Raw genomic sequence first — 27,707 nt, forward strand, 5'->3', positions numbered from 1 at the left:
AAGCACCATGCTTGTACCTTCTCTCTGAGGTTAGCCCCGTCAAGATTAAGGATGGAAATCTTGTGGCCAATGCAACTTAGAGGCACCAAATTTGGCATTGGAGAACATGAGCTTGCAGGAGACACAACATTAACATTCCCCTTGAGAGAAACTAAATAAGCTTTAGGAATGAACTATTTTACTTTTTTTTTTTTTTTATTGGATGTTGCAACTTTGTTTGTTGATGCTAGAACTCTTGTGAAATATTATCCTCGTGATTTTGTTGGTTGATGTATGGATATATTCCTTCTTATTACTCGACAATTTGTAGTGATTTGTATGCCTCTTATATGATCTCGTAGCTATTGCTAGTTATTGTTGCACATACTGGTAGTGATGTTGCCAACATGGTGGCACCAACGGATCTTGTTGACTGAAGGCCTTGTAGGAAAGAACCTGCATTGAGAGATCCTTCAAGATTTTGAATGGGCTATAGTTTCATCCTTAAAAGCAAAATTACAATTTTAATTTGGAAAAGTCTCTGGTATGGATGAGGAAAAAGATCCATACGTATGAATAAAAGGCGTCCGTATTCATTATTCAACACGTGTTCTGTTAGATGTCTTGGAAGTTGAGAATGTGCAGTTACCACGCTGAAATTGTTAGGGTTGAGAATTACTTTTTAGAATCGATCTTGTTATAGTCGGATGGATTAATGTGGCTTAAGTAGTTGTTAAAGAAACAATTTAGTTAAATATTATTGTGGAGTTAGGTTTGTTGGACCAATTAATTTGGGTGCTGGCTTGGGTCGTGCATGATGGACTTTAAACAAAGTATACATTTTTTTTTGGCAACCTAAGATCTAAAACCAATGAAATGGAGGTTCACTAATAAAGAAAATTTTTCTGATAAGAAAAAAAAGAAATCTTTTACTTCCATTAATAGGAATAGAAAAGATCACTCAATTAAAAAATAATAAATTGTTTAGAAGGAATATTTTCTTTTGAGAAACTAATTCTAAAGATTTTCTCAATATCACATTAACTATGTTGATATGAATAATTACTTTTTAATAAAATTATTATTTTACAAATTATATTCAAACACTTCTATAATTAATTAAATATATGAAAGTATTTTTTATTAAAGAAAAATGATTTATCAAGAGAACAATTGGACGGCTGGACACATAAAAAGAAAGTATGAAACTAATGGGTCTGAATCATGGCGATTGATTTGGCATTTAATTGAGTTGAAAAAATAAAATTGAAGAATTTATGGCATAAATTATTAAAAACAGGAGTCACAATTTAATTGATCTTCTATTTATAATTCGAAGCTAATATTAAATATATGTTAATTAATAATATGTGAAGAACTTTATTGTTAATCCTATAAAATTTTATTAGACTCTTAAATTTAACAAATTTTGTATTAAATACAGGATGTTAATACAACAAACAAGTTCAAAAAAAAATAGTTTTATGGTAAGTGGGCCAAAGGATGAGCTTTGTTGTTTTTGTGGACGACAATGTGGATCGTTAATGTCTGGTTTTTAAAATAGTAATGAAATTCTCAAAGTACTGCAGTATTTTTTGTGTTTAATTTAGTTGTTATTTTGGAGGTGTTCTTTTATATGTCCGAATAGAAGTGATAGCAATGATCCAAAAAAAAAAAGTAACTAATATTTGTGATAGTCTGTAATTGAAAAATAAAATTACAAAATATGAATATACTGAATTTTCAAAGTATAAATCTTGAAGTAAATATTTATGAATGTAATTAATGATCATAATTAGAAGTGTTTATTTTATTTCAATTTGTTCAGGAAATGTTTATCTTTAATTTTTTTCTTTATCAATTAGTATTTTTTGTATATTTAATTGTCATTAATTTATATAAATTAAAATGTATAACTCAAAAAAATAGATACGTGTCTACAAAATAAAAAAAATAGTAAAAAATTTATGTTGCTTTAGGTTATATTTTTTTTTTGTGCTGTCTTATATTTTTACTATAATTAAAAGATAGAGGTAAATTATTAAATATAATTCTGTAAAAAAAATTATAATGCTTAATGAATTATCATAATCACATTTAGACTTAGTTTGGGTAAATAGCTTAATTAAATTATTTGTAAAAAAATAGTTTAAATAATAAATGACTATATTAAAAGTAGAAGAAGAAGACCAAACTCTCCGTGAAGATGAAGACGAGAAGCCACTAACCTGGGTCCGTACTGAGAAGCTAGCGTAGATGAAGAGCCGAAGAGGATCTGCCGAGTTATTAGTTTAGACGGTGACATTGGAGAAGCTGGGTTATGCAGCGACGATGGAGGAAGAAGTAGCGGTGCTGAGGACCTGCGAGGGCGGCGGCGCTGACGACCTGGGTTAGGCGGCGACGATGGAGGGATAGGCGGAGGACTAGGCGGCTACAGATTCTTTGATTCTGCGTTCTCCAGTACATGAATGAATAGATGATTAGGGGAAGGGGGTTGGAAATGACTTGGATCTATTTCTGTTTTTTTTTTTTTTTAATTAAAAACCGGCGTTGTTTTATCCAAACCTGTCAGTTATCGGTCCAGCCCTACCGCCCAATTCAACGGTTTTCATCACCATGACTCTTACGCATCTTAAATTGTTCTTTGGTACTGGATTCACATAATAAGTTTCACTTGGGCTACTATCTCATTTAAATAAAGGCTAACACAAAACAATCCTTTACTCAACCATAAGGTCCAACTTGCATAGCCAATTAAATTAGTCAATTTATTTTTAAAATAAAATATTGTAAAAAATCTAACATCATAACTATATCAATTAATTTTTTTAATTAAATTATTTGTATAAAATAAACTGATTTTTTTAAAACCAAATGGTAATATGTGTCATCTATAAAAAACAACTTCATATGAAGTTGATTGCAGATGAATTTTTACTCCCCGATAATAATAGTACAATGTTAGCGCTAATAATAATATTAACGGTTATAAAATAATTATATATTATTAATTGTTAATAATATTAACTGTTATAATTTTATTATATTAATTATTGTAACAAGTTAATTAATTTAATAATATTATTGTAAAAAAATTAATAAATATATTAATTCCTAATTATTTCAGTTAATTAATAATATTAACTGTTTAATAATATTTTTAATTATTGTACAAAATTAACCATTTTAATAATATTACTTTAAAAGAGTTTAAAATAAACAAATAACAAATTTTAAGGATGAGTTACAGTGTTAACTTAGTCACATAATCACATAAATGAAGGTCTAGGGTTCTTAGAATCCTTTTCTTCCCTATTAATGAAAGTAAAAGATTTCTTTCTTTTTTTTTTCAGAAAAAATTTTTTTATTAGTGAACCCCATTTCATTGGTTTTAGATTTTGGGTTGGCAAAAAAAAAGTACACTTTATTTAAACTCATGCACGACCCAAGCCAGCACCCAAAATTAATTGGTCCAACAAACCCCTCCACAATAATGTTTAATTAAATTGTTTCGTTAACAACTACTTAAGCCACATTAATCCATCTTACCATGACAAGATCGATTCTGAAAAGTACTTCTCAACCCTAACAATTTCAGCATGGTGGCTGCACATACTCAACTCTCAAGACATCTAACAGGACACATGTTGAATAATGGATATGGACACCTTTTGTCTATACGTATGGATCTTTTTCCTCATCCATACCAGAGACTTTCCCAAAGTAGTAACAACTATTTCATACATCTTCCCAACCTCTACACTGCTATGATCAAACATTTCGTCAGCAACATTGTTATTGGTTTCATCATTCATGTTAAATGGAAGAAACTCAAAGTAAGCAGTATTTGGAAACTACTTAAGAAGCGAAATATCTTAAAATAGGCCAATAAAGTAAAAATAAATTTGCTCAGTCCAAACTCCAAAAGAAATTATCAGCTTTTCTCATGGGTCTCAAGTTTTCTTTATGGACGAAGTTTGGTGTCATTTAAGATTTAACAAATCCTTTTTTTTTTCTGACAAAAAAAAATGTCTTTTTTTATAACTAGAGTATCGGTCTGTAACGAGCAAGTGGGACGTAGAAGATAATAATAGTGTTGGGTGTCATGGTTGTAACGAATTGAAGCAACCATGAAGGAATGTTCCCAGCTTTAGTTTTGTTTGGTCGCCACCACATATTCATAATCCATATACCTGAAATGAATTGAATGGAATGGTTGGCCTAAGACATGCAAAATATGTATTTATGGTTGGAGAATTGGAATTGTCTTCATCAACGATCGGCAAATAAAAAATAAAAATCAGATTAGGTTGTTCAAACTATTAAATATATTTGTTTAGAAAATAAATTTTGTTGAAGTAAAAAAGATGAATATGATTCAGACAATGAAATGTTTCTATTAAGTGTGAAATGATTAAAGAAAAATGAATAGGCTTAAAATGTTGTAGAAAAGACATTATAAATCATGGTAGGAGTAGCAGAAGATACCATACTATGTACATAGAGACAAGAGAGAGGTTAACAAACTAACTTGCTGTTGACGTAATAGACTGGTGTTGAAAAAATGATTTTCACTGTGCAGAGTATAAAGTTTAAGAGTGGCAATAAGCTAATAATAATAACAATCATGTATTCTAGTTTCATTTTAATCCTTGGGGGTTCAATTGAAAGCAAAAACCTACACAAACCCAATTTAACGGAGGAAGTTCATGATCACCAGATTATAGTGTCTGCAGTAACAGTGTAGCCACCAACATTATATGCAGCCTGCAAAGGCCAATCAAGTAAAGAACGTTATGTTATGAGTTTCATCCTTCAATGACTGTAAAAAGAAGCTACTAGCCTACTACACTATTTACCTTGAGAAGAAGGAAAGCTCTTTTGATAACATTATATGTAACATAATTCCATGAATCATTCATAGCTATAGATAATATGATTAAGAGAAACAAAGAGAAATCTACCTTGGACAATGGACATGGTATTATCATTTGGATTAACAAGAGATGAAGGCCTGTACCCAAGTGCCTTTTCTAGCGTGCATCTAACCTCAAATTGGTCTTGTAATCTTCTCTCACGTTGTAGAATCTACACAGAAATAGACACAGTAAATAAGACAGAAATATTCTGAGTAGTAGTCACTAGAAAAAAAAGCTGAATTGAAGCATGATGAAGTGATCATGGCTAAATGGGCTATATAGTGCAGTAATAAGGTAAAGTCATGAGTCATGACCAATAACAATTTGTTGTATGTAACCAAATCAAACCCATACTTGTTAAGAGTCACAAAAGTCCTGCTACTCAAACACAATTTGTTGTATGCCAATGAGCCATAGCTCACACGGCATTCCGCCCCCTCTTCATCTCAAAAGTCTCGGGTTCGAGTCATATCAACTGCAATCGAGAAGAAAAAAATTGGTAAGTATGTGAGGAGTGTGTGGATGTGTATTGTGTACCTAAAATTAGGAGTTGTCCAATCCACCGACAAAAAAAAAAATGAGTATATCCAATGTTGTCACGGATCATTAATGTCTCAACAAAATGCAAACAAACTCTATCTCAAATCATCATATATAATAGAATAGATATAAATATATAATAGATAAGCTTATTCTATGAAAGGGACACCAACACAAAGGCACTTTTCTATGAGCCAAAGTTAAATTTTTCTTTTCCATTATAATAGTATGATTTGGATCGACCTAAAAGATAAAATAAATATAATTTATTATCTAGAATAAATGAGTTGATTTTGTTTTAATTTTGTATTAATTTCTTTTGTCATATGTATTTTGATTAATAGTTTTTAAGAGTGTAGTAATTAATTATTTATTTGTGTTAGAAACAAGAGAATAATCTGAAAAATGTATTATTAAATGTGTTGCCAAAAGTACAATATATAGGGGTATATAATTATATATATGTGTTAGAAAAACTAAAATAATAAAAACATACAATCCTATAATTAGTATATAAATATTTATATAAATATAAAAAATACTAATTAGTCTAAATTGATTCTAATTATTTTTTAACAATTTGATTTGATTTGATTGAGATAAATATTAAATATTTTGTTTGATCATATTAACTATAACTCATCAATTATATTAATTATTTGATTTGATGATAATAAATGAATTATTTTGTTTTAATTTAAAATTATTTATTTATCTTATGTATTTTGATCAATAATATTTTAAAGTGTTATAATTTTATTTAGTTTTACATTTAATAGAAAAAAGTTTTGCTATACGATTTGAGTCTATTTAAAGGATAAAATAAATATAATTTATTACTATTTGAATTGAATTTTTTTAAATTTTATAAATTAAAAATTATTAAAATAAAAAATCTCTGAATACCTAAAAAGGAGGATGAGATGAGGTGGGGGAAATTTAGTCAAATCAGTTAAATCATCTAACGATTATTAGGTATCAATTTCACGTGAAGTTGAGTTCACCTGAGTTTTCACCGCAAATGGTGAAAATTCAAGTGAAGTCGACTTCACATAAAGTGGATAGCTGAGAATCGTTGGATGAAAATTTAGTCAAATCAGTCAAATCATCTAACGATTATTAGATATCAATTTCATGTGAAGTTGAGTTCACTGAGTTTTCACCGCAAATGATAGAAATTCAAGTGAAGTCGACTTCACATAAAGTGAATAGCTGAAAATCGTTGGATGAAAATTTAGTCAAATAAGTGAAATCATCGTACAATTATTATTAGGTATCAACTTGTTGAGTTGACCTGAGTTTTCACCATTGCAAATGCAATTTGCAATTCGAATTCTCTCTGATTCCTAACCGTATCATATTCTATATCCTCATTCGCCGCCGACATGAGCAACGAGTATCGGCAGTTGTTGAACCCGGAAACGGTGCTGTCAATCCCACTGAAGAAGACTGATCCGGTGGAGCTGTACTTGCCGTTACGAAAGTTGGTAGCCTCAAAATACTCGGAGAGCGATGCACAAAAAGTTGAAAGCGTTCTGCAAACTCTAAACAAATGCCGCAGGGACATGGTGGAGCGCAGAGGGGACCTCTCCCTTCCCATGCAACGTGACTGCCTCATCCACTACTTCAAATGTCTTTGCATGGTTGAGTCACTCTTCACCTCTCTCTCCTCCGACGCCGACCCCATCATCTTTGTCTGGTACGACGCCTTCAACCCTAAGCATGAGGACGGGGTCTCCTCACAGCGCAACGGCATCCAATTGGAGAGGGCCGCTGTTGTCTTCAACCTTGGAGCCATCTGCAGCCAGATTGCTGCCTCTTGCGACCATACCACCGCCCTTGGCCGTCACCTTGCAATGGAAGCCTTCAAAGTTGCCGCCAATTTCTTCTTCCAACTCTGGAAGGCTTTCGCTCCCAAGAACGTGGTCTCCGCCACCCTCGATTTGACTCCCCTCTTCGCGGAGTTTCTACACCACGTCTTCTCCGCTCAGGCTTCCGAGCTCGAATTACAGCAACAACTCAACAACAACGATGCCAGTTACGCTCTCCAACAACACCGATGTGCCCTATCGTTTATGTCGGTCAGTCTTCACTCTTGAATTCTTGATTGATTTTACAATTATTTTTTCATTCTAGTGATGATGATGATGATGATGATGATGATGTAGGTTTATAAGCTTTATGACAGAGCATATGAACTGATACCTAATGATTCGGCTGCACGGAAACATGTCGACTCTTTTGACCAAACCTGGGTAACTCATCTTTACCAGAAGGTGACATTCTTTCAGGAGGAGGCTCGTCAGAGGCAATCATCCATCCTACCCGAATCCGAGCGACCTGCTGTGTTCTCAAGGGTCCAATCTTGTGCTCTTGATCATGATGCAGAATGTGTCACTGAGATATTAGTTAAAGGGATTTGCAGGCGCTGGATATTAGGTCGCGCGAAATTCTACCTACAACAAAAATACGTTGACCTCATCCTCTCGGAGTACAATCCTTTCAAGCTTATGAAGGATGGAAAGCTGGTGGCTTACCCATGGGACATGCCTCCTCCTTATCCAACGGATTCGGCAATCCTCTCATCTTCGTTGTCTTCTTCGTCGTTGTCAGATATTCTTGCATTCCTTCCTTTGAAGAAGACTGAGCCCTTGAATCTCTATGAGTCCCTGCGCAGTTACTTTGTCCTCAAATACTCTGAGAGCGTGGCAAAGAGAGTAGAAGGCCTCCTCCAAATGCTACACAAATTGCGCAATCAGATGCTGCGTGAAGACCTTTCGCTACCCCTTCGCCGCGACTGCCTCATCCATTATTTCAAATGCCTTTGCATGATTGAGCCTTTCTTCCCTATGAATGCCTCACCCAACCCACCTATCTTTGTTTGGTACAGTGCCATCAACCCACAACGGAACTCTTCTCAGCATAACATCCATTTGGAGAAGGCCTCTGTTCTCTTCAACCTGGCTGCCGTCTGCACCCACATTGCTCTCTCCTGCGATCATACCACCATCCAAGGCCATTGCCTTGCTGTGGACGCCTTAAATGATGCTTTAAATTGGTTCTCTGTACTGCGGTTAGAGTCTAAGAAGGCATGTGGCACGGCTGACTTGTCAGAAAAATACACCCGTACGGGAAACAATGAGATTGTCAGCTTGAAATTCAAGTTTCCTCGTCCCCAATGTGATGTATCATCATCACCTGGATATCCTGTATGTATAATTATCTACCTTTTTCAGTTCATATTTTCTTAGTACAATTGATTGATGTCAATCTTGATTTGTTAAATTGTTTGATTGAGATGATGCAGGCTGCAGCTTTTGATCCGTTGATATCTGGGCCTTTAGCTAAGATTCTTGTTCAATCCACGGCACCTCAATATTTTGGGGCGAAGATGAAAACCTGCCCGAGTGACGTCACCGGACAATTTCTTTTAGGGTATTGTAAGGCTCACACCCTGCTTCAAGGGGTATGTGAAGCACCATGCTTGGACCTTCTCTCTGAGGTTAGCCCTGTCAAGATTAAGGATGGAAATCTTGTGGCCAATGCAACCTTAGAGGCGGCATTGGAGAACATGAGCTTGCAGGAGACCAGCGACGGATACATATATATTACCTGGGGGGTAACTGCACCTACTACAAATTGAGATTTTTTCAGTAGTACATGTATACACAACAGTAACATTACCGCAGAGAAGAACTAAACAAGCTTTAGGAATGAACTTATTTACTTTTTTAAATTGGATATTGGAACTTTAATTGTTGATGCTAGAACTCTTTTTGTGAGATATTATCCTCGTGATTTTGTTTGTTGATGTATGAATATATTCCTTCTTATTCGTCGACAATTTGTAGTAATTTGTATGCCTCTGATATGATCTTGTAGCTATTGCTAGTTATTGTTGCATGTTGGTAAATTGAACTTATTCAGTGTCAACAATCTCCATCAAGGTCTAATAATTTTAAACAAGCAAATAATATCGTTTCATTTAGAATCATCTAATATGACACAAACTATACTTTTCTAAGACGCTAACAATTTCATGATTCCTTAGAATCTTGGGTGGTTTATATTGACTAGCTGGTGTTCCATTTCTAATGGCTACTTCATATAACTTATCAAATGCTCCAGGCCTTAGGATGAATACCATTAAGTTCCCAAGTTGACCTTTAACCTTCTCCACTTTGTACAAAGCTCCCAAGCTACCTTCAAGTGAGGTAATACAACTTCTCAATGTCCTAATTGATTCCTCTTGTTTATCCTCCATGAAATCAGATTCCTCTTGAACTTCTACGAACACCTTCAACTGCTTCGGCCTTGATTCTTGGTCTAAGAAACTTGCAAACTCAACTATCTGTATTCTCATCATGGCACCTCTTAGTGAAAGTTGAAAGTTATCAATTGCTGAAATCAAGTCTCTCTCAGTTAGAATCTCAGAAGCAGCTTTAGGTGCTCTCATCACAAACTCCACTTCTGGAGAAGAATTATAGAAGCCAAGAATTCGCACTACATCACCTAAACGATAGCGATAGAATCCGCCATAAGTAGTAACAACTATTTCATACATCTTCCCAACCTCTACACTGCTAAGATCAAACATTTCGTCAGCAACATTGTTATTGGTTTCATCATTCATGTTAAATGGAAGAAACTCAAAGTAAGCAGTATTTGGAAACAACACATATCTTGTAGTCTCAGGGGGTTGCATTATGTCTAAGTTCAAACCAACACTACACTCAGAAGCAAAGTAATCCCCTCCTACAACAGGTACTTCTCCTGCATAATACTTTACCTTTGGATAATATTGCTTCATGATTCCAGTGCTAACACACTTTATATATCGAACGTTTCGCCACAATGTATGTGCAATTCCACTCCAATCATTGCCATTATCTTCACAAATTTGCCTTATTCTGTTTGACAATTCAGGTTGAGGCCCTCCAAGTGTTTCTGTTACAGCTTCCCTCATTGCAATATCTGAGATTTCATGACTTGGGAAACCACGTTCAAGATCATGACATAGTTGTTCCCACTTGGACTCAAGAAGGGTAAATGCTTTGACCAATCCTAAGGAATAAGGTGCTGCAATTCCATCTATAAGGTCAAGATTCCTCAGGCCACATAGAAGGTGGCAATAGGTTTGTTGGTCAGCATGAGATCCAACAAAGACTTCTGAAGGACTAGCATAAACCATAGGAATCTCTTGAGGAGTGACCTTGCCACATTGCAAAATGTACTGCGAAACAGGCATAACGTTCAAGCCGCATTTCGCGGTAGTGATGTTGCCAACATGGTGGAACCAAAGGATCTTGTTGATTGAAGGCCTTGTAGGAAAGAACCTGCATTGAAAGATCCTTCAAGTTTTTGAATGGCTATAGTTTCATCCTTAAAAGCAAAATTACAATTCTAATTTTACCTCTTACGAATAAGAAAGGTCCATTGGATAGCTAGAAAGGTGGCATCATTGCAAAGACTTGAATCAAAATAAGGAATCAATTTTGGTTTCATGGTGGCAGTTCCAGAGCTGTTATCAAATAAAATTAAGCAACATGCAAAAAAGTATCATATCACATACAAATTAAAGCTCAGAAGTTAGGACTTAGGATCATAGTGTATTCCAAATTCACTTGCATACATTTACATGTGTTTCTAAGCCAAAAACAAAGACAATTAATGTGATTGTTGAAGAAAAAGTGGCACCTACCTGTAAAAGAAGCCAAGAAGAGGATCAACAGAGAGAAGAGGAGAATCATGTTGTGTTCCATGTTCTGCCATATGGTTGATGTAGTCAGCATAATCTTCAAAGGAAGACAAAGGAACCAAACTTCTGAAAGTATCAGCATCAAGATCATGATGAAGATTAGAGAGAAATCGTTGGAGATAGAGCACTTTTGCATTGTGTTGAAGGATTGAGCGTAGAGTCTCAAGTTGGTGATGCCTTGCGTTCTTGGTGTACTCTTCAAGCTTCTCTATGACTTCCTCCTCCTCTGCCATTTTTGGTTGCTGATTCATTTCACCATTACAAAATCTCACACCTCTTCAGATTAAGAGAGAGGGAGAATATTATTCAAGATAATGAATCTGACATTAGTTTAAAAAGTCAAATTTTTTTATATCAATATTATCTTTCTAGGTGTGCAGAAAACATTACAATACTAACCATGTATATAATATATTTGAATATTTGCGCACACAGTATTGGATGGAATCTAAGAAGTAAATAAATGGATCTTAGAAAACACACTTTGATAGAAAAAAATCTTTTGTGGGTCAGCAGCACAATATAAAATATCCTTTGGTTGCGGTGGGTCTATGTTCGTTATTTGAATACGACAATAAATGGGTTGTTCAATAATTCAATTATGTTCTAAATTGGTTGAGGGATGATCTTATTCATAGATTGAAATGAATATTAAATTTTAAATTTTCGTCTCATGTATATAGTAATTTATTAGCCAACTCACATTGAAGAGATAATTAGTCTTCAAATTATCAAATATATAGACATAATTCTTGATATATTAAATATATTTTAAAATTTTAAATTATTCAATTCACAAAGAAAATAAAAAAGAAAAGATAACCCACCTGTCATCATTTATTTTTGTAAATAACTAAAACAGAAGAGATGGTGGTCAATTTTTTCATCACAATTTTTCATCATTGGATTTTATTTCCTATGAACAACGTGGTATTAATTATATTATATTATTCTTTGATTTCTTATGTTCTATAATTTATTCTCGGGATGCAGAATTTGTGTTGTGGGCAAAGTTCCATTAATCAAGGAGACATGTTAATGAAGAAACTAATTATTTTAATATTTTGCGGAACATTTTGCAATTCTACTTTGATGACTTTGCATGAATACAATTTTAACACTTGATAATGAATTCATCAATTCAGCAACCAAACAATGATTATGGCTAGTAACTAGTTTATTCAATCATCAACTTGCATGTTTTTTCACTATTCCTACGCATTAATGGAAGCTTGTAATTCTTCAAGGCTTTTCCCCTTAGTTTCTGGCACCACTACAATTATAAACACTATGGCCACTGCATTGATTGCAGCATAAACAATAAAGGTACCTGAAAATATCACACACAACAAGAGTACTTAAAAAAATTGTATAGCCTTTATACAGTTTTCTTGAAATTCAACCTCCAATGATCATTTTCTATGTTGCAAATGAGAGATATTAGTATTTAGTATTTACCATAGGAGCTCCAGCTCATGAGAAAGTTGAAGGTATAAGAGCATAACCAAGCACCAAACCAGTTTACTAATGTAGCTACACTCCCTGCCAGCCCTTTTATGTTGATAGGAAATATCTGCAACAAAAAGGTTATGTTTGTTTACTGTCTCAAAACAATGAAGACATAATTTAATTCGATTAATGGTGGACATTATGTTATGTATGCATAGTTTAGTTCGATTATGGTGCACATTATGTTATGCATACATGATGTATTTCTTAATTCTTTACCTCTAATAAAGAAAAAGTTGTCAGTGATCAAGCGTAGAAAGTGAAATTTCAAAGGGATAAAATTGTAATTGAAAAATATGCATCTCATATGTAATATCTATGTCCTAACTTTCTGACAATACATTACATATATGTATTTTATATATAAACATGTCACTATAACCATGTCTCTAATAGAGACAGTAAGTGAACACAGACACATCCAAAGTTACATTATATAAGATCAAAACACAAAAAAGAGAGAGTAACATAAGCAAGATTCATGTCTTTAACAAAGTTTTGCTGATTCTGATAACAGAAGACAAGTCAATTAAGTTGTCAAGTACCTCAGACATGACAACCCAAGGCACTGCTCCCATTCCAAGTGAAAATGATCCTATATAGACCTAGTATCACCATAAGAATTGAGTTAGGTAGAAAATGAGTTAATATTTATTTATTTCAAAGACCAATGCAAGAAAGTAGCATCAAGAAATAAACATCAATGTTCATACCAGTATGCCAATCAAAGCAAGTGCAGGGACTGCCCCCAATCCCACTTCATGAACCTTCACAAAATAATGATTGTCACCTTTTACATAAAATATATTATCAAAATTCAAATTCAGGGTATACCTTAAGGTAGAATGCAGCTGCTGTAAATATACAACCAGCTACTAATCCAGTTCCAGAGATCTAAAAGAAAACAAGAAAAGAGTTTTGATAAGGAAACCAACAAAGTTTGAAGGTGAGTTGTTCTCTGCTTTGAATTAACCAGTAATAGGGGCTTCCTGCCAGCTTTATCTATCAGAGCTGCACCAAGGCCAGTGATCACAATCTCCAAAAAACAAAATCAATTGATGAGTTAGTTTACTGAGGGAAAAAAATTATTTTCCAAGAATTGGTGAATAAGTTAAAAGTAGGAACCTGAAGGCAAGCATATATTACTGTTCCAGCAAATGCAGAAAATCCTATGACATAATGAAATTCAGACATTATTCAAAACAAAACAAAAGTCTTAGTGCTTCTTTGCTTCAAGAAGCTTATTCAACATTCCAATCATGCTTTCAATTATGCAAAAAAAATATGAAGGTATCAGAGACTCAGAGTGAAACTACCTGCTAGCTCAAAAATACTGCTGAGATAGAAACAAATTCCATTGATTCCACCAAATTGCTGGCATACCATAAGTCCTATTCCAATCTGTTCATCAACAAATTAAATAGAACATTAGTAAAAATCACTTGGGATTTTTTTTTTTTGGTAGCATTACAACAGGGAAAGAAAGATTTTGAATTATAAGTATAGTTTACTGTGACAGAGCGCAAATATCTTGTCTGAAACAATTCCAGCAGCTTTGGTTTTGGGAGCTGTTCTAAACTTGTTATGTAATCCTGTGTAGTAATGATACATAGTTACATACACCCTATCAAAAAGTTGCATGATCCTTAATTTTGTGCATATAATCAAAGTCAAAGAATTGTGCTTATAAAATAGGAACCTGGATTTCATCTGCCTCTTGAGATATATCAGCATCTTTTCCTCGAAGCGTCCGCAATGCTGCCTCGAATTCTTTTCCTCGCCCTCTCTTCGCCTGCAGTCGATTTTCGGTCAGTATTCTTTGGTGTTTCCACTTTAGAATAACAATGCAGATGTGAATTAATTCCTTACCAGCCATCTAGGAGATTCTGGAATGATAAAAAGACCCAAAAGCAACACTCCAGTGGGTATGAGGCCTGCAAAAAAGTGCAAACACTAAACTATTGAGTCTTCCATCATAGTATCTTGAGTTTCAAGTTCTAGTCTTCTTGGAATTACATTCAAATTGGAAAGTAAACTAACCAATTAAAGCTAAAGTCCTCCATGGGAGTACGTTTCCAATTACAAATGAAACAGATACTGCACCACAAATCATGAACTACAATGTGGACAAAAAAGATTAGACATTATTACTAACTTTGCTAAAGACCTAAAGTATTATTACATGGAAATTCTTCAAAATGTACCTGGTTTAGTGCAGTGAGAGCACCTCGGAGTTCTTTTGGTGCAATCTCTGCTATGAAGACAGGAACCTTACATAATATAATCCATCAAATATATATCATCAAAATAGAGTTTAATAATTTGAACATACATGCAATTGTCTTAAATGACATTGCAATTCTCTTTATCTGTCACTTCACCTTTTCGTACATCCTTGGGCCGATGTATCTAAAATACAAATTTACATTGATCCAAGAATGTACCAAAAAGTGACAGTGACAAGTAAAAGAGAATGAATGTGAGTGAAACCAACCACATATGAAAAAGATCCCATTCCATATCCAGTTGCTAGCCTCCCTATGTCTAAAGGTATTGGACCCTGCATGGAAGTTAAAAAAAAATGTCAAATTAGTTGAAAAAAGTTGTGTTAGAAAAGTGTGTAAGAGATTTGTAAGAAGAAAAAAGAACCTCAGAAAAGAAAATGACAAGCCAGCCTGCAACACAGAAGGCACTTGACACCCTCATTGCCTGAAAACATTCCACACATAAACAACTTGAACACCTTGAATGCCAAAAATCACAATCTCCCTTAGCTTACCCCTTTTCGACCAATCAAATCAGCAATCGGTCCGGCTGTTATGGCGCCAATCATGGCGCCGAAAGTCAAGATGGAGCCAAACAAAGAATACTGCAGCCATACCCAAAATTGAAGCAGAATTAGATCAAATCCATGGTTAGTTTAATTTGCTAGCACCAACAATAATCATGATGAATTACCTCTGCCAAAGATAGACCAAGATCAGTTCTAATAGCATCTTGAGTAGGAGAAGAATATCCAGCCTGGAATTTCAAACACTCATATCTATCAAACTCTTCAAACAATATATCATGCCATGCTTCTCTTATGTTATAAAACATTATTTATTTGTTTGTGAAGTAACCACATACACAAGTTCCAAATTCATAGGAACCACAGACAGCAACCAATGTTGTGAAGTAAACCATCCATGGATGTCCTTTGTTGCTTGCATGGTCAGAAATTAATGGCTCTCTGATTCCGTTCTTCTTTACACCATCCTCCACGTCCTCTTTGATCCCCATCTTCACCTTTGAATGCAACTAGTCACTCTTTTCCTCACTATATACTATGTAATAATGAACTATACATAATAACCATGATGTAGGATTATATAACCTTAGGGATAAGAGTGAAAATATTTATGCAACAAAATAATTACTAGGTGACAAGCAATGTCCCACATGAAGCTTGAATTCATTGTAATAAATTTTTTCAACTAGCACACAAGTGGATCTGGATACGTGCCTTTTGAAGATAGATTAACATTATTAACCATGAGATAGGGTCATTGGTGTTTTTGAATTTTGACAAAGATATTTTGTTGCTTAGTAGGACTACAATTGCGTCTTTAACTTTGTATCATCATCTTAATTCTTAAATGTTTGGTGGCTAGTGAAGTATGTATTTATGTACCTTTATTTTTTCTTTATATACTACGGTCCACCACGTGATAATATGGATTTCGATCCAATCTAAGGGCTGGAGATTATTGGGTTATATTTAATAAACTTATTTTCGCTGCAAACATCCAAAAGACCAGATTAAAATAAATGTGAAAAAAATATATAGTAAGAAAAACAAATGTGGAAATTGAGTATAAACAGAAACAGCATTATTGGTAGATATTTAATTTTCACGATTTTATCATAGATTATCTGTGGATCATGTGCATTTTGTCTTGAAACGTGAAAGACCATAGAAAGTTAAAACTAAAAAACCAAGATGGTATAGAATCAAGTTATATGTATTTACTAAAATCAGCTATTAGTATAAAATATATGTTGAAATATAAATATATTAAAAATAAATTAAATCATACATATATTTATACACAAATACATTGATAATTAATTTTAGTAGTTGATTTTAGTATATAAATAACATTTTGGATAACCACCTAATAAAATTCTCTATCTTTGGCCAAAAAAAAATAACCTAATAAAACCTGAGGCCTTTACAAATTTCTTTGTATTATTCTAAATAAATGTTTGGTGGCCAGTGGCCACTTGAGTATATATGTGTTTGTCCGTTTATTTATTTGTTTGTTTCTTTCTTTCTTATAAATAATAGTAACTAATAAATGATCATGTGTCCACCATGTGGGAATTTCATAAAATTTGGATTTAGATCCAATCTAACCGCAGCTGAGTTAAATTTAATTTTACTAGCTTGTCTCTTTGAAACTTGAAAGACCATAAAAAGTTAAGAGATAAACACAAGATGCTTTATTAGCTTAGGTTACTTGAGAAAAGAACTTCAACCTTTTTATCATTATTATTGTGGATCCCTCATGTTTCATTTAATTAAAATTAGGATTATTAAATAGTATTTAAAAATTTATATTGGTAACAAAAATAAATTTTTGAATTTACTGAATTTTAAGAATAAAAAAAGTAGTATTTTCTAATTATGTTTATAAAATACTATATTAAAATCTCTTCTTTAAGTTTTTTTTTTAAATATATAAATATATGGTTATTTTGTCACATTTTTAAATTTGTTGAAGACTTATTTATAAGTTATTTTTGTCAACAATATGAGTTTTTTTTTTGCTATTTTGAAATTTTTTATGATTAAAAATATTATCTGATTTGATTTGATTTGATTCGATACTTTATATATTTGAAAGATTAGAGATTTATTGTATTTGAAACTATATGTTTTGAATTGGTTTGGGAGGCTTGTATTAGAAAACCGTAGTTAACGGCGGTTATAACGTTAACTAGATGCATCTGGCTCAGACCTCAGCTAGCAGGGGCGTTGCTAGCCTAACGTGTAGGCCACACGTTGGATCTGTTATTCCGTACACACACTAGAGAAAAGGGCTACCTTTAGAGGTGCAGCCGCCCAAGTGTGAACTATTTGATTTGATTTTTGTATGAGAACTACCTTATTGATTCACTTATTCATATAAATTATTATTTTCTAACTAAAATTATTTTCATAATAATGTTTAGATGGTCTCATGTGAATTATAGATGTACTGTCTAGTCACTGAGTTGCAAAACTCATTCCGTTTTTCTAAAAATATTTTTCAGGATTAAATATTTAATTAGGTGAGCCTTTTTATTCAAGAGTAATGATCTGCAATTAGTATCTATTCGTTTTTGAGTTCTTAGACGTCGTCTGTTCCATATGTCACAGGCAAGATGCACCAACATTTATTTTATTTTTGTTTGTTAAAAATATGTAATTATTCATTTTAGACATTATAAATTTATTTAAAATATTTATAATTTTCTTATTCAACTTATATTTGAGTCGGTTAAGCTTGTTTGGGGATTATTTTCCTGAGCGTTGATCATGATTATTTTGGGCCGGGACACAAATATTTGGTGGCCAGTGGCCAGTGGCCACGTGAGTATATATGTGTTTGTCCATTTATTTATTTATTTTTTTCTTATAAATAATAGTAACTAATAAATGCGCAAATTAATTTTGTTATGGAGAGTGAGTACGTGTTGGACCACGTTATGGAGAGAAGGAGAGCTTTACCGGCCTGTGGTGTCAAGTACATAGAAATCGGACCGTGCGAAGGGTAAGGACACAATTCGGACCCAGCGAGTTGTTTACCTTGTTCAAAAAAACATATAATAATCAAAACGTACTCTCCGATTTCATTTACGGTAATTATTAAAATTTTATTCATTCACAACTCGCAGAGTCCGATAACTTTGATGTGAACTTCATGTATTCCCTCCATGCAAAACGGACCCTCCGATTTGCTTAAAAAAAAATTAACAATACTGAAATCGGATAGTCCGATTTCTTAACACCAAATCTGAGAAAAACTGTCCCACAAATTAGTCTAACACCTCTATATACCATAACCACACACAACACAATCACAACTTTCATATCCAAAAAAATCAGCCTAATAAATGATCATGTGTCCACCATATGGGAATTTCATAAAATTTGGATTTAGATCCAATCTGACGGCTCCTGAGTTAAATTTAAGGTGCATTTTATGGTGCCTATTTATATTTGCCTAACTTATTAAAAGAAGATAAAAATTAATATTTAAATTAAAAAAATATAAAAATAAATAATTTTTTAATAAATTTATCATACAAAATAAGTTCGACAATTTTGACACTAAAATTATAGACACCATAGAATTTACCTAAATTTAATTTTACTAACTTGTCTCTTTGAAACTTGAAAGACTGAAAAGTTAAGAAATAAAGACAAGATGCTTTTTTAGCCTAGGTTACTTGAGAAAAGAACTTCAACCCTTTTATCATTATTGTGGATCCTCATGTTTTATTTAATTAAAATTAGGATTATTAAATAGTATTTGAAAATTTATATTGCTAACAAAAATAAACTTTTTAATTTACTGAATTTTAAGAATAAAAAGTATTTTTTTCTAATTATGTTTATAAAATTTTATATTAAAATATGTTCTTTAATTTTTTTAAAAAAGAAAAATATAAAGAAACAATGAGTTTAATGAATAATGTAGTTATGCATATAGTAACTTCTTTTTTTTTTAATTATGTTTTAATTTTATTGAACCAATTTTAAATTCCATTTTTTACATTATTTACGAAAGTTATTGTTTATCTAACAAAATTATTTTAAAAAATATATAAATATATGATTATTTTATCACATTTTTTAATTTGTTGAAGACTTATTTGTAAGTTACTTTTGTCAACAATACGAGTTTTTTGTTGCTATTTTGATAAATTATACTTAAAATGATTAAATGTTAACCATAGTTAATTCAATAACATATAAAAATTGCAAATATTTTTTGCCTTTTAAAATGGATGAAGGCAGTGGCGGAACTTGAAACAAAATTTTGGGAGGGCCAAATCGAAAATAATTGTCAAAATATTTTTTATATGGATCTCATTTAAGATAAACTCGTCTAATCTCATCTCTCAGGTTTGAGTGATACTGCCAAATTTAAAGCCTTTTTCAAGATCTCGTTCCAAAAAGTTAAGGTTAAAGTCATCAGATATAACTTTTTGAACTTTTGAAGGTTATATCTCACTTTTTTTCGTGATTCATTAAAGTAGAAGAATTATCTACATGTGTTGATATTGTAAAAGTTATATGTTCTCCTTCTTAAATATTAGCCTTCTTCTTAAAAAATGTATCAATTTTTTTATTTTTCATTATTATTTTATATAAAAATTTGAATATATATCTTGTAAAATATATAAAGAAGTTAGAAGGACAAATATTAAAATTTATAATATTTATTGAATTTTTTTTATCAATTTATACAAATACAATAATATTAATGCTTATTGAATATTCTATTATTTTTTATTATATAAAAAATTAAATTAAATAAATAAAAATATCTAATTTTTTATATTTGAACTTAAAGATAGAGAGAGTATTGTTTATTGAACTTATTAGATATTTTAAGTCATAGTAAAATATTTAAGTCAATTGAACTATTTTTTATCTTTTAAAAAAATACTACTAAATAAGTTTGGGGAGGCCATGGCTCCCCCTTGTCTGAACTAAACTCCACCACTGCATGAAGGATACACACAAGTTTCAAAAGCTTCACTAACCGCAGGTTCATATTATTCAATCCTCATCCATTTGTTGGCAGTATGCAATCATAACTAAATCCCCTTCAAGTTCAAGATCTGTTCAACACTAATTTTGGCATAAAATTTGCAGGGAAATAGAATATAGAATGAGATCGAATTCATTTGATTATTCATGGCAGCCTTTTTTTTTTAATTATTATTAAATACACCTGGAGTCAAATATGCTATATTACACACCACTTAAATGTTTCAAAATGTCACCACCTCTACCTAATTTATAATCATTAGACTGGTAAGTAAGTAGTAGTTATTATATTGTCTAAGTAGTAGTTATATATTCAGTTTATGTCTATAGATTATATTGGAATGTGTATTGACATGTAATAATAAAAGGAAAAGTCTGGGAGGTCAGCAACTTTTTTAAATTCTGGCCAGCATGTAACTAGTAAAAAAAAGTGAGTCATTGGATGAAATTTCACACCAATCTCACACTATTAAAATTATTATTGATGACTATTTGATAGCTACAAATACCAAAAGTTACTGGCCCCCTAGCACTCCTCATAATAAAATAGTCAGAATAGTGACTATAATCAATTAGTTTTTAAATAAGGTAGAAATACTTAATTAAGAGGCAAAGTCACAATATATATAACATATCACATACTACCAAACACTAAAAAAGAGAAAAGTAATCATAATAAACAAAACAGCCTTCTCTACAAAATTGTTCAAATAGTCTAATAACCAAAAAAGCAGAACATGCACAGCAGTCTTCATCCTGGGTCCTATGTCTCTGGTCCTATCTCCCAATTTTGTAAAAGGAGGTTGAGTTCGAACAATTTAACAAATTGATACCTCCGTTTTCAATTTTTGTGACTTCAGGTGAATTTCACGATTTGTTTTTGCAGAGTTGCAATTCTTTCCGTAGATCTCCCTTAAAAGGCTCGCTGATATCCCTTTCCTCCCTCTTGAATAACATAACAATCATTCTTCGAATCGTCACCTCCCTTGTAAATTTACGTGACTTCAGACTCCCCAACTCCCACTTCCACGTTGGGTTACTTTGGCCCAGGCGTCCTGACACCTTCCAACGGTCATCGCCTATGGCACCCCTTTTGAAAGACCTAACAAATTGAATTAAATTTGGAATGTCCAAGGGAATTTTGGACTTTATCATTTTATACACTGTTTCTCCTACCTTTAAAAGTATTGAAGAGAAAAACTCTCAATAATGACCTATATACTCTCTTTTAAATTGTTCAGGGACTCACTGAGTAATTACTAGCCAAAGAAAATAAAGTTTGATTATTGACTTCACAATATCCCATGCACCTACTCACAATATTCTTCAAGTGTATCCCCTGTCAACAAAATAAGAAAAATCATTTCTTCACAATGAATTACAGCGCATCAAAATGACATCAATGTTACAAATTAACTTACCTTCCAACAATCAGCAGCCAATTTTGTAAAAGGAGGTTGAGTTCGAACAGTTTCAAAAATTGATACCCCGTTTCTAATTTCTGTGACTTCAGATAAATTTCACGATTTGTTTCAGCAGAGTTGCAATTCTTTCGGTAGTATTTAGAATATTATAATTAGGGGACAAAATCAGGAAAATATTAAAGATGATTAAAAAAAATTAATGTAATTTATTAGGATATTATTTCATAATGAGCGTATTTCTAGCGTACTCTTGGTCTATATATTGGTTACAACCTTGTAATCACATATGAAATATATGAATAACAAAAAAATATTTTTCTAAATAAAAAAAATGTTATCATGGTACAAAGAGTTTAGTAAAGAAACAAAAAATTATTTAGAAAAGTATTATTTTTGTTATTCATATATTTCATATGTGCTTACAAAGTTGTTACCAATAAATAGACTAAAAGTACGCTAAGAGTACGCTCTTTATAGAATAATATTCTAATAAATTACATTGATTTTTTCTAATCATCTTTGATATTTTCCTGATTTTGTTCTATAATTATAATATTCTAATACGTAGATCTTCCTCAAAGGCTCGCTGATATCCATTTCCTTCCTCTTAAACAACCTAATAATCATTCTTCGAATTGTCACCTCCCTTGTAAATTTACGTGACTTCAGACTCCCCAACTCCCACTTTCACGTTGGGTTATTTTGGCCCAGGCGTCCTGACACCTTCCAATGGTCATCGCCTATGGCACCCCTCTTGAAAGACCTAACAAACTGAATTAAATTTGGAATGTCTAGAAAAATTTTAGACTTTATTATTTTATCTACTGTTTCTCCTGAAGAGAAAAACTCTCAATAATAACCTATATACTCTTTCTCCTTTAAATTGTTCAGGGACTGCCTCCATGAACAATTCAGCATCAGTCACGTCTCGGAATTTACGGTCTCCAATAAGGAGGCCACTTACATAAAGACACAAAAAAATGTCTTTTTTTAAAGACATTCATACGTGGCATAATATGATTGGACATTTTTATTAAACCGGTTAATAAGCTATTTTTTAATAATTTAAAATAAAATCGGTTTATTAGAGAAAAATAATAAACCTAATTATCCGTATTATAATTATTAGATTCGGTTTACTGATCAATTTACACAATATAAACTGAATTATATTTGAATTTTTTATAAAAAGACAAATATATCCTTAATTTTTTATTTTACAAATATTTAAATCTCTAATAATTTAAAAATACAATTAAATCCCTATTAAAAAAAATTCTAACCCTAACCCCTTATCCTGCCCAAGCCCAAATTCAAACCTAATGGTGAAATGGTGAAATAATTTGCAGCCTCCTGAGATTCTCCCAAACTCACTCGATCATGCTCAAACCTGGAAAGAAGGGATGTTCTCGGTAATACAATTCATCAATTCCCAGATTCAAAGTCGCAATCTTTGGAGAATTTACAGGAACTTACAGCAGGTAAAGTGGCTGCTAATCTTGAAAGCCCCAGGTCTGTGATGACTCACTGCAGTGCTGATAGATTTATGTTGAGAAGGCATTCCTCAAGCCAAGTTCTTCCTTCTGGAAGTAAGAGACTCTGGTGAAAGATGTTTCTCTGGAGCCATAGGAACATACATAGACCTATTTCAAGCAAATCAACACAGGTGAATCCTGGTGTGGCTGTAACGCACAATCCATACGGGTACTCTTCCGACACCCTTGAACCGAAGCACAAGCAGTCACCAGGAAATGTGGAATGGTAAGTAGTATTGTATTCCATTCATTACGATTAATCACACGAAATACCAATTACGAACGTGAGTGTGATTCAGAAGATAGACGAGAGGATATTTCGGTTGAGTAAGAACAAGGCTTCTTCGAAATCTGCAGCTGATACAAGATTTGAGTTCTGATTCTCTCATTTTAAGGCTCTTCAGGTAATTTAATTTAATTTTTATTTTTCCCTTATTCTTCCATTTACGTATGCTAATGCAATAGTGTGTGAAGTAGAGTTCTGTTTTTTTTTTTTTTTCACGTTAGGTTAATACGCTTTGTATTTTCGCAATTGTTGATTCGCGGTGATGAACTGATTATGCGTTTGGTGCGGAATTTGCAATGCAAGCCTCAGAATCTTAGATCCTACTATTGTAATTTAGAAACAGCGAAAACTAGTGCTTTATTTGTTGAATTTTATCAAAGAAGAGGAAATTTATTATGTGAAGAAGCTTAGTATTTTGGAAATGGATGATAATTAATTAAGGTGAACTAAAGTGAAGTTGTTCTGTTTAGCTATAATATAGAATCCTTGAGACTTGGATGTTTTATCAAATGCAAGGGTGTTCTAAGAGGCGGCGCAGAGGTGGCAGTGAAGCGAATATCACAAGAGAATGACGGCGTGAGAGAGTTCCTAGCAGAAATTTCAAGCCTTGGAAGATTGAAGCAGAGAAACTTGGTTGCTCTGAGAGGATGGTGCAAGAAAGACATGGGAAATTTCTTGTTAGTTTATGAATACATGGATAATGGGAGTTTGGATAAGAGAGTGTTTTGTGATGAGAGCATGATGCTGAACTGTGAAGAGAGAATAAGAAATATCAAAGGTGTGGCCTTTGCTGTGTTGTATTTGCATGAAGGTTGGGAAGAACAAGTTCTGCATAGGGACATCAAAGCCAGCAATGTGTTACTTGATAAGGATATGAATGGAAAGCTTGGAGACTTTGGATTAGCAAGAATGCATAGCCATGGCCAAGTTGCTAGCACAACAAAGTTGGTTGGAACAGTTGGTTACATGGCTCCAGAAGTGATCAAGACTGGACAAGCCTCGACTCGCACGGATGTGTACATGTTTGGAATCTTGATTTTAGAGGTCGTGTGGAAGGAGGCCTATGGAAGAAGGTAAGCCACCTCTTGTGGAGCTTGTGTGGGGACTAATGGTTAAAGGGGAACTAATAAATGCACTTGATGAGAGGTTAAGTGCTAAAGGAGACTTCAATCTGCAACAAGTTGAGAAGGTTCTTCAGTTGGGATTGTTGTGTGCATACCCTGAACCAAAATCAAGACCAAACATGAGACAAGTTGTGAGTATTTTAGAAGGGAACAATGAGGGAGGAGAAGAATCAGAGAATGAGAATGCGGATACTTGTTTGCTTCTAAAGTTGAAATCTGGGGATATTTTTTCTGAGTATTCTAATTATTTTAGCTATTCAACACACCCAACATTTGAAGATATTCGCCAGTCTAATACTTCTTCAATGTCTCTTACTTGGTCTAAATCTGTAGTTGAGGGTAGATGAATCTTTTCCCATCAATGCAATTATGGAGATGATGTGTTTAGGTGATGAATTTTTTGATCCATTTTATCACATTATATATTGATGTAAATAATGTATCAGAGCATAAATGAATTGATGAACATATGATTGTGATCTAGTAATTCTTTTTAAACTCCTTGATTATATTATTGAGGACATTTTCATAGAAGAAATCCGGCTGTCAATTTTTTTTCATATTACATGATGAGGAATGTTTAGCCTTTCTTTGGTTAACGTAAAGAAGCAAAATAAGCACAATGTTTTATTTATTTATTTATTTATTTATTTTTATGATGTCTTAAGATTGCTGTTAGGTGAAAATTTTTGCTTAGTCTGCACCTAATAAGCTAAAGAAAAGAAAGATACACATTACATAACCAAGAAAAAGAAAACGTGATCATTCATCATTCATTCAACTTGAGATTTGTCAACAAACTACTCATATATAAACCTTAGACAAGTATTATATCAATTTCTAGTTTTTCTATGGTCTTCATTGTATTTTGTTTTCTCTTGAATGACAATACGTAAATTAATTAGTTTTTTTTTTTTTTAAAAAAGTCTTATTATCTAGTCCATGTCAAATGGTTTAAATATCAGAAGGCCACATTCCATAATATTGAATGACTACAAGTGACATGTTAAAAGTAAGCAAAGATGATTTATCTTTAAGTTCTAAAGTAGTTGTAATCAAGGGGGGAAATGTCTAAATCACCAAAATTATACTCTTTTTATCCAAATTTTGCTGCTAAAAAAGTTGTATGTTGATTTTAGAATTGTTTTCAATAATAATTCAGTGTGCGGGGAAATAAAGGAAATAGATGGTTCTGTTAATAATAACAAATGCTGATTTTCTTGTTTGTAGGTACCCAAGGGATGGGAAGCTCTTTGTTAATGTTGTTTCGGTAGAAAGTGGTAAAGCTATTGCAAAGTCAAGCAAGGTGCTGGTGCAAAATGGGAGTTGTCAGTGGTCAGATAAACACATTGAAATTATAAACACATAATAAAGTCATAAAAAAGTTAATTACAATTAAAGACTTTGTTGGCATTATCCATTGAAGCTGTACTCTCTGATTTTTTACAATGAAGCAAAGCTACAGATTTGTACTTGATTGATTCTCCTATACATATCTCTAAATGTATTTACACAGCATGACTCAAAACCACGACGAAACAAAGCCTCCTTCTAAGCAATGGGTTTGTCAAAAAGCTTAACATCCATGTTCACATTCTAATACTTCTTTCCTCCTATTTGCTATCATAAACCAGGTTCATGAGCCCAAAAAGCATCTGAATCCGGACAAAAGAGAGAAAAATCGTGGATTTCTCTATTTGCTATGTGCCAATTGACAAAGCGAGCTTGTATCGACTTGAACAGAAAAAGGATGACCGGAAAAAGACAGCATTTATCATCTTCCCTGCAAGATCATATCCAAACTTGAAAACAAGGACCAAAATAAAATATACTAGAAGCAAAGCAGAAAGCCCATCTAAAAGCAGTTTCTCAAAGGAATAAATAAATGGAGTTATTAAAATTTTTCTTCTTTCATCACAAAGACAGTGCTTTATCTGTGATAACTCAAAACTCCAGGAACAAAAAATTATGAGGGACATCCAGCAGTTATTGGCAAGTGGTGGGCTACTGGAAAGAAATAGATAGAAGCTACAAACCCAAATTACCTAAAGTGGATGGGACCTTGGAAATTTGGCATCTCAAGTATTGCTCTATGTTAAAATGTCTATAGTGGACAAATGAAGATGGCACCAATTTACTCAGACCATGCTTACATCAGTACTGTCATAAGCTTACATCTTAGGATTATGCTTGATCTATTAGAACATGTTGTTCATTGGAACCTATATAAATTTTGAAATACCATCCTTCTTTTCCAGAACAAAAAATAAAGCATACTCAAAGTTGTTAGCTATTTTCATTTTTTTTAGTAGATAACATTCTCTCGGTGAAGGTTCTTTACTTGTAGAAAACAACAAATTAAATGCACACAAATTGAGGATTCACCCAAAATTCAAGAATTATGAACATAGAAATCCTATAGGTGTTGACAAAACAACAAAATCAATGTGCTAATGAATTGTAAGTTGAACAAGCATCAAAATATAGCCAAAAGTGCCTCATCCAAGAACAGTGTGCCTAACATTTTCGCAATTTAATCTTTATAGTAGATACAACACATAAATAAAATGCAAAACATTACATAGGCATTCAATCAAGCATGTGGTGTGCAATGCAGAAATTCAGCATAATCAATGAGAATATTTATAAAAATAAATAGTTTGTAAAATTATAGTATAATTTAAAAAAGTATAATAGTAATAAATGAGAATATTTACTTTCTCCCAATAATATAATCATCTACTCCAAGACAAATGCTAATAACAACTTTTTATTCTTTAATCATTTACTAAGAAAATAACAAGGAGTGAATTTCCATTCATTTTT

The 27,707-nt window shown here is 32.7% G+C and overlaps 3 protein-coding genes and 1 pseudogene across 3 annotated transcripts; 2 read left to right on the plus strand and 2 right to left on the minus strand.

Moving 5' to 3' along the window:
- Window positions 1-6,745: 6,745 nt before the first annotated feature.
- Window positions 6,746-9,321, plus strand: LOC107645373 (uncharacterized). Its single transcript, XM_021103728.2, has 3 exons — window positions 6,746-7,519; window positions 7,607-8,647; window positions 8,746-9,321. Exons 1-3 carry the CDS (start codon window positions 6,824-6,826, stop codon window positions 9,079-9,081), a joined length of 2,073 nt encoding a protein of 690 aa, XP_020959387.1. The 5' UTR covers window positions 6,746-6,823; the 3' UTR covers window positions 9,082-9,321.
- A 36-nt stretch (window positions 9,322-9,357) lies between these two features.
- LOC107645374 (putative indole-3-acetic acid-amido synthetase GH3.6) lies at window positions 9,358-11,715 on the minus strand. The gene is made up of 4 exons (XM_021103730.2): window positions 11,596-11,715; window positions 11,140-11,472; window positions 10,852-10,959; window positions 9,358-10,774 (listed from the first exon to the last, which is right to left on the minus strand). The coding sequence occupies exons 2-4, from the start codon at window positions 11,445-11,447 to the stop codon at window positions 9,430-9,432; spliced, it is 1,761 nt and encodes a 586-aa protein (XP_020959389.2). The 5' UTR covers window positions 11,448-11,472; window positions 11,596-11,715; the 3' UTR covers window positions 9,358-9,429.
- Window positions 11,716-12,228: 513 nt separating this feature from the next.
- Window positions 12,229-16,368, minus strand: LOC107645376 (Major facilitator superfamily protein). The gene is made up of 18 exons (XM_016349386.3): window positions 15,835-16,368; window positions 15,664-15,726; window positions 15,485-15,574; window positions 15,355-15,414; window positions 15,200-15,265; window positions 14,910-14,975; window positions 14,746-14,821; window positions 14,575-14,639; window positions 14,405-14,497; window positions 14,217-14,297; window positions 14,022-14,106; window positions 13,831-13,874; window positions 13,679-13,741; window positions 13,540-13,599; window positions 13,419-13,472; window positions 13,251-13,310; window positions 12,655-12,769; window positions 12,229-12,526 (listed from the first exon to the last, which is right to left on the minus strand). Exons 1-18 carry the CDS (start codon window positions 15,985-15,987, stop codon window positions 12,411-12,413), a joined length of 1,410 nt encoding a protein of 469 aa, XP_016204872.1. The 5' UTR covers window positions 15,988-16,368; the 3' UTR covers window positions 12,229-12,410.
- A 7,947-nt stretch (window positions 16,369-24,315) lies between these two features.
- LOC148554430 (L-type lectin-domain containing receptor kinase VII.1 pseudogene) lies at window positions 24,316-25,288 on the plus strand (annotated as a pseudogene).
- The last annotated feature ends 2,419 nt before the right edge of the window (window positions 25,289-27,707 follow it).

The sequence above is a fragment of the Arachis ipaensis genome, chromosome B6 (genome assembly GCF_059453495.1).
Source record: "Arachis ipaensis isolate K30076 ecotype BB chromosome B6, ASM5945349v1, whole genome shotgun sequence".
Taxonomy (NCBI): Eukaryota; Viridiplantae; Streptophyta; class Magnoliopsida; order Fabales; family Fabaceae; genus Arachis; species Arachis ipaensis.

Coding starts and splice junctions, on each gene's coding strand:
- LOC107645373 (XM_021103728.2), top strand. CDS start 6,824: ATGAGCAACGAGTATCGGCAGTTGTTGAACCCGGAAACGGTGCTGTCA. Junction 7,520..7,606: donor GTGCCCTATCGTTTATGTCG/GTCAGTCTTCAC, acceptor ATGATGATGTAG/GTTTATAAGCTTTATGACAG. Junction 8,648..8,745: donor CATCATCACCTGGATATCCT/GTATGTATAATT, acceptor GAGATGATGCAG/GCTGCAGCTTTTGATCCGTT.
- LOC107645374 (XM_021103730.2), bottom strand. CDS start 11,447: ATGAATCAGCAACCAAAAATGGCAGAGGAGGAGGAAGTCATAGAGAAG. Junction 10,960..11,139: donor CTTCTTGGCTTCTTTTACAG/GTAGGTGCCACT, acceptor ATTTGATAACAG/CTCTGGAACTGCCACCATGA. Junction 10,775..10,851: donor ACCTTTCTTATTCGTAAGAG/GTAAAATTAGAA, acceptor CTTTCAATGCAG/GTTCTTTCCTACAAGGCCTT.
- LOC107645376 (XM_016349386.3), bottom strand. CDS start 15,987: ATGGGGATCAAAGAGGACGTGGAGGATGGTGTAAAGAAGAACGGAATC. Junction 14,976..15,199: donor TGGGATCTTTTTCATATGTG/GTTGGTTTCACT, acceptor ATATTATGTAAG/GTTCCTGTCTTCATAGCAGA. Junction 12,770..13,250: donor CTTGGGTTGTCATGTCTGAG/GTACTTGACAAC, acceptor TTTTTGTTGCAG/ATATTTCCTATCAACATAAA.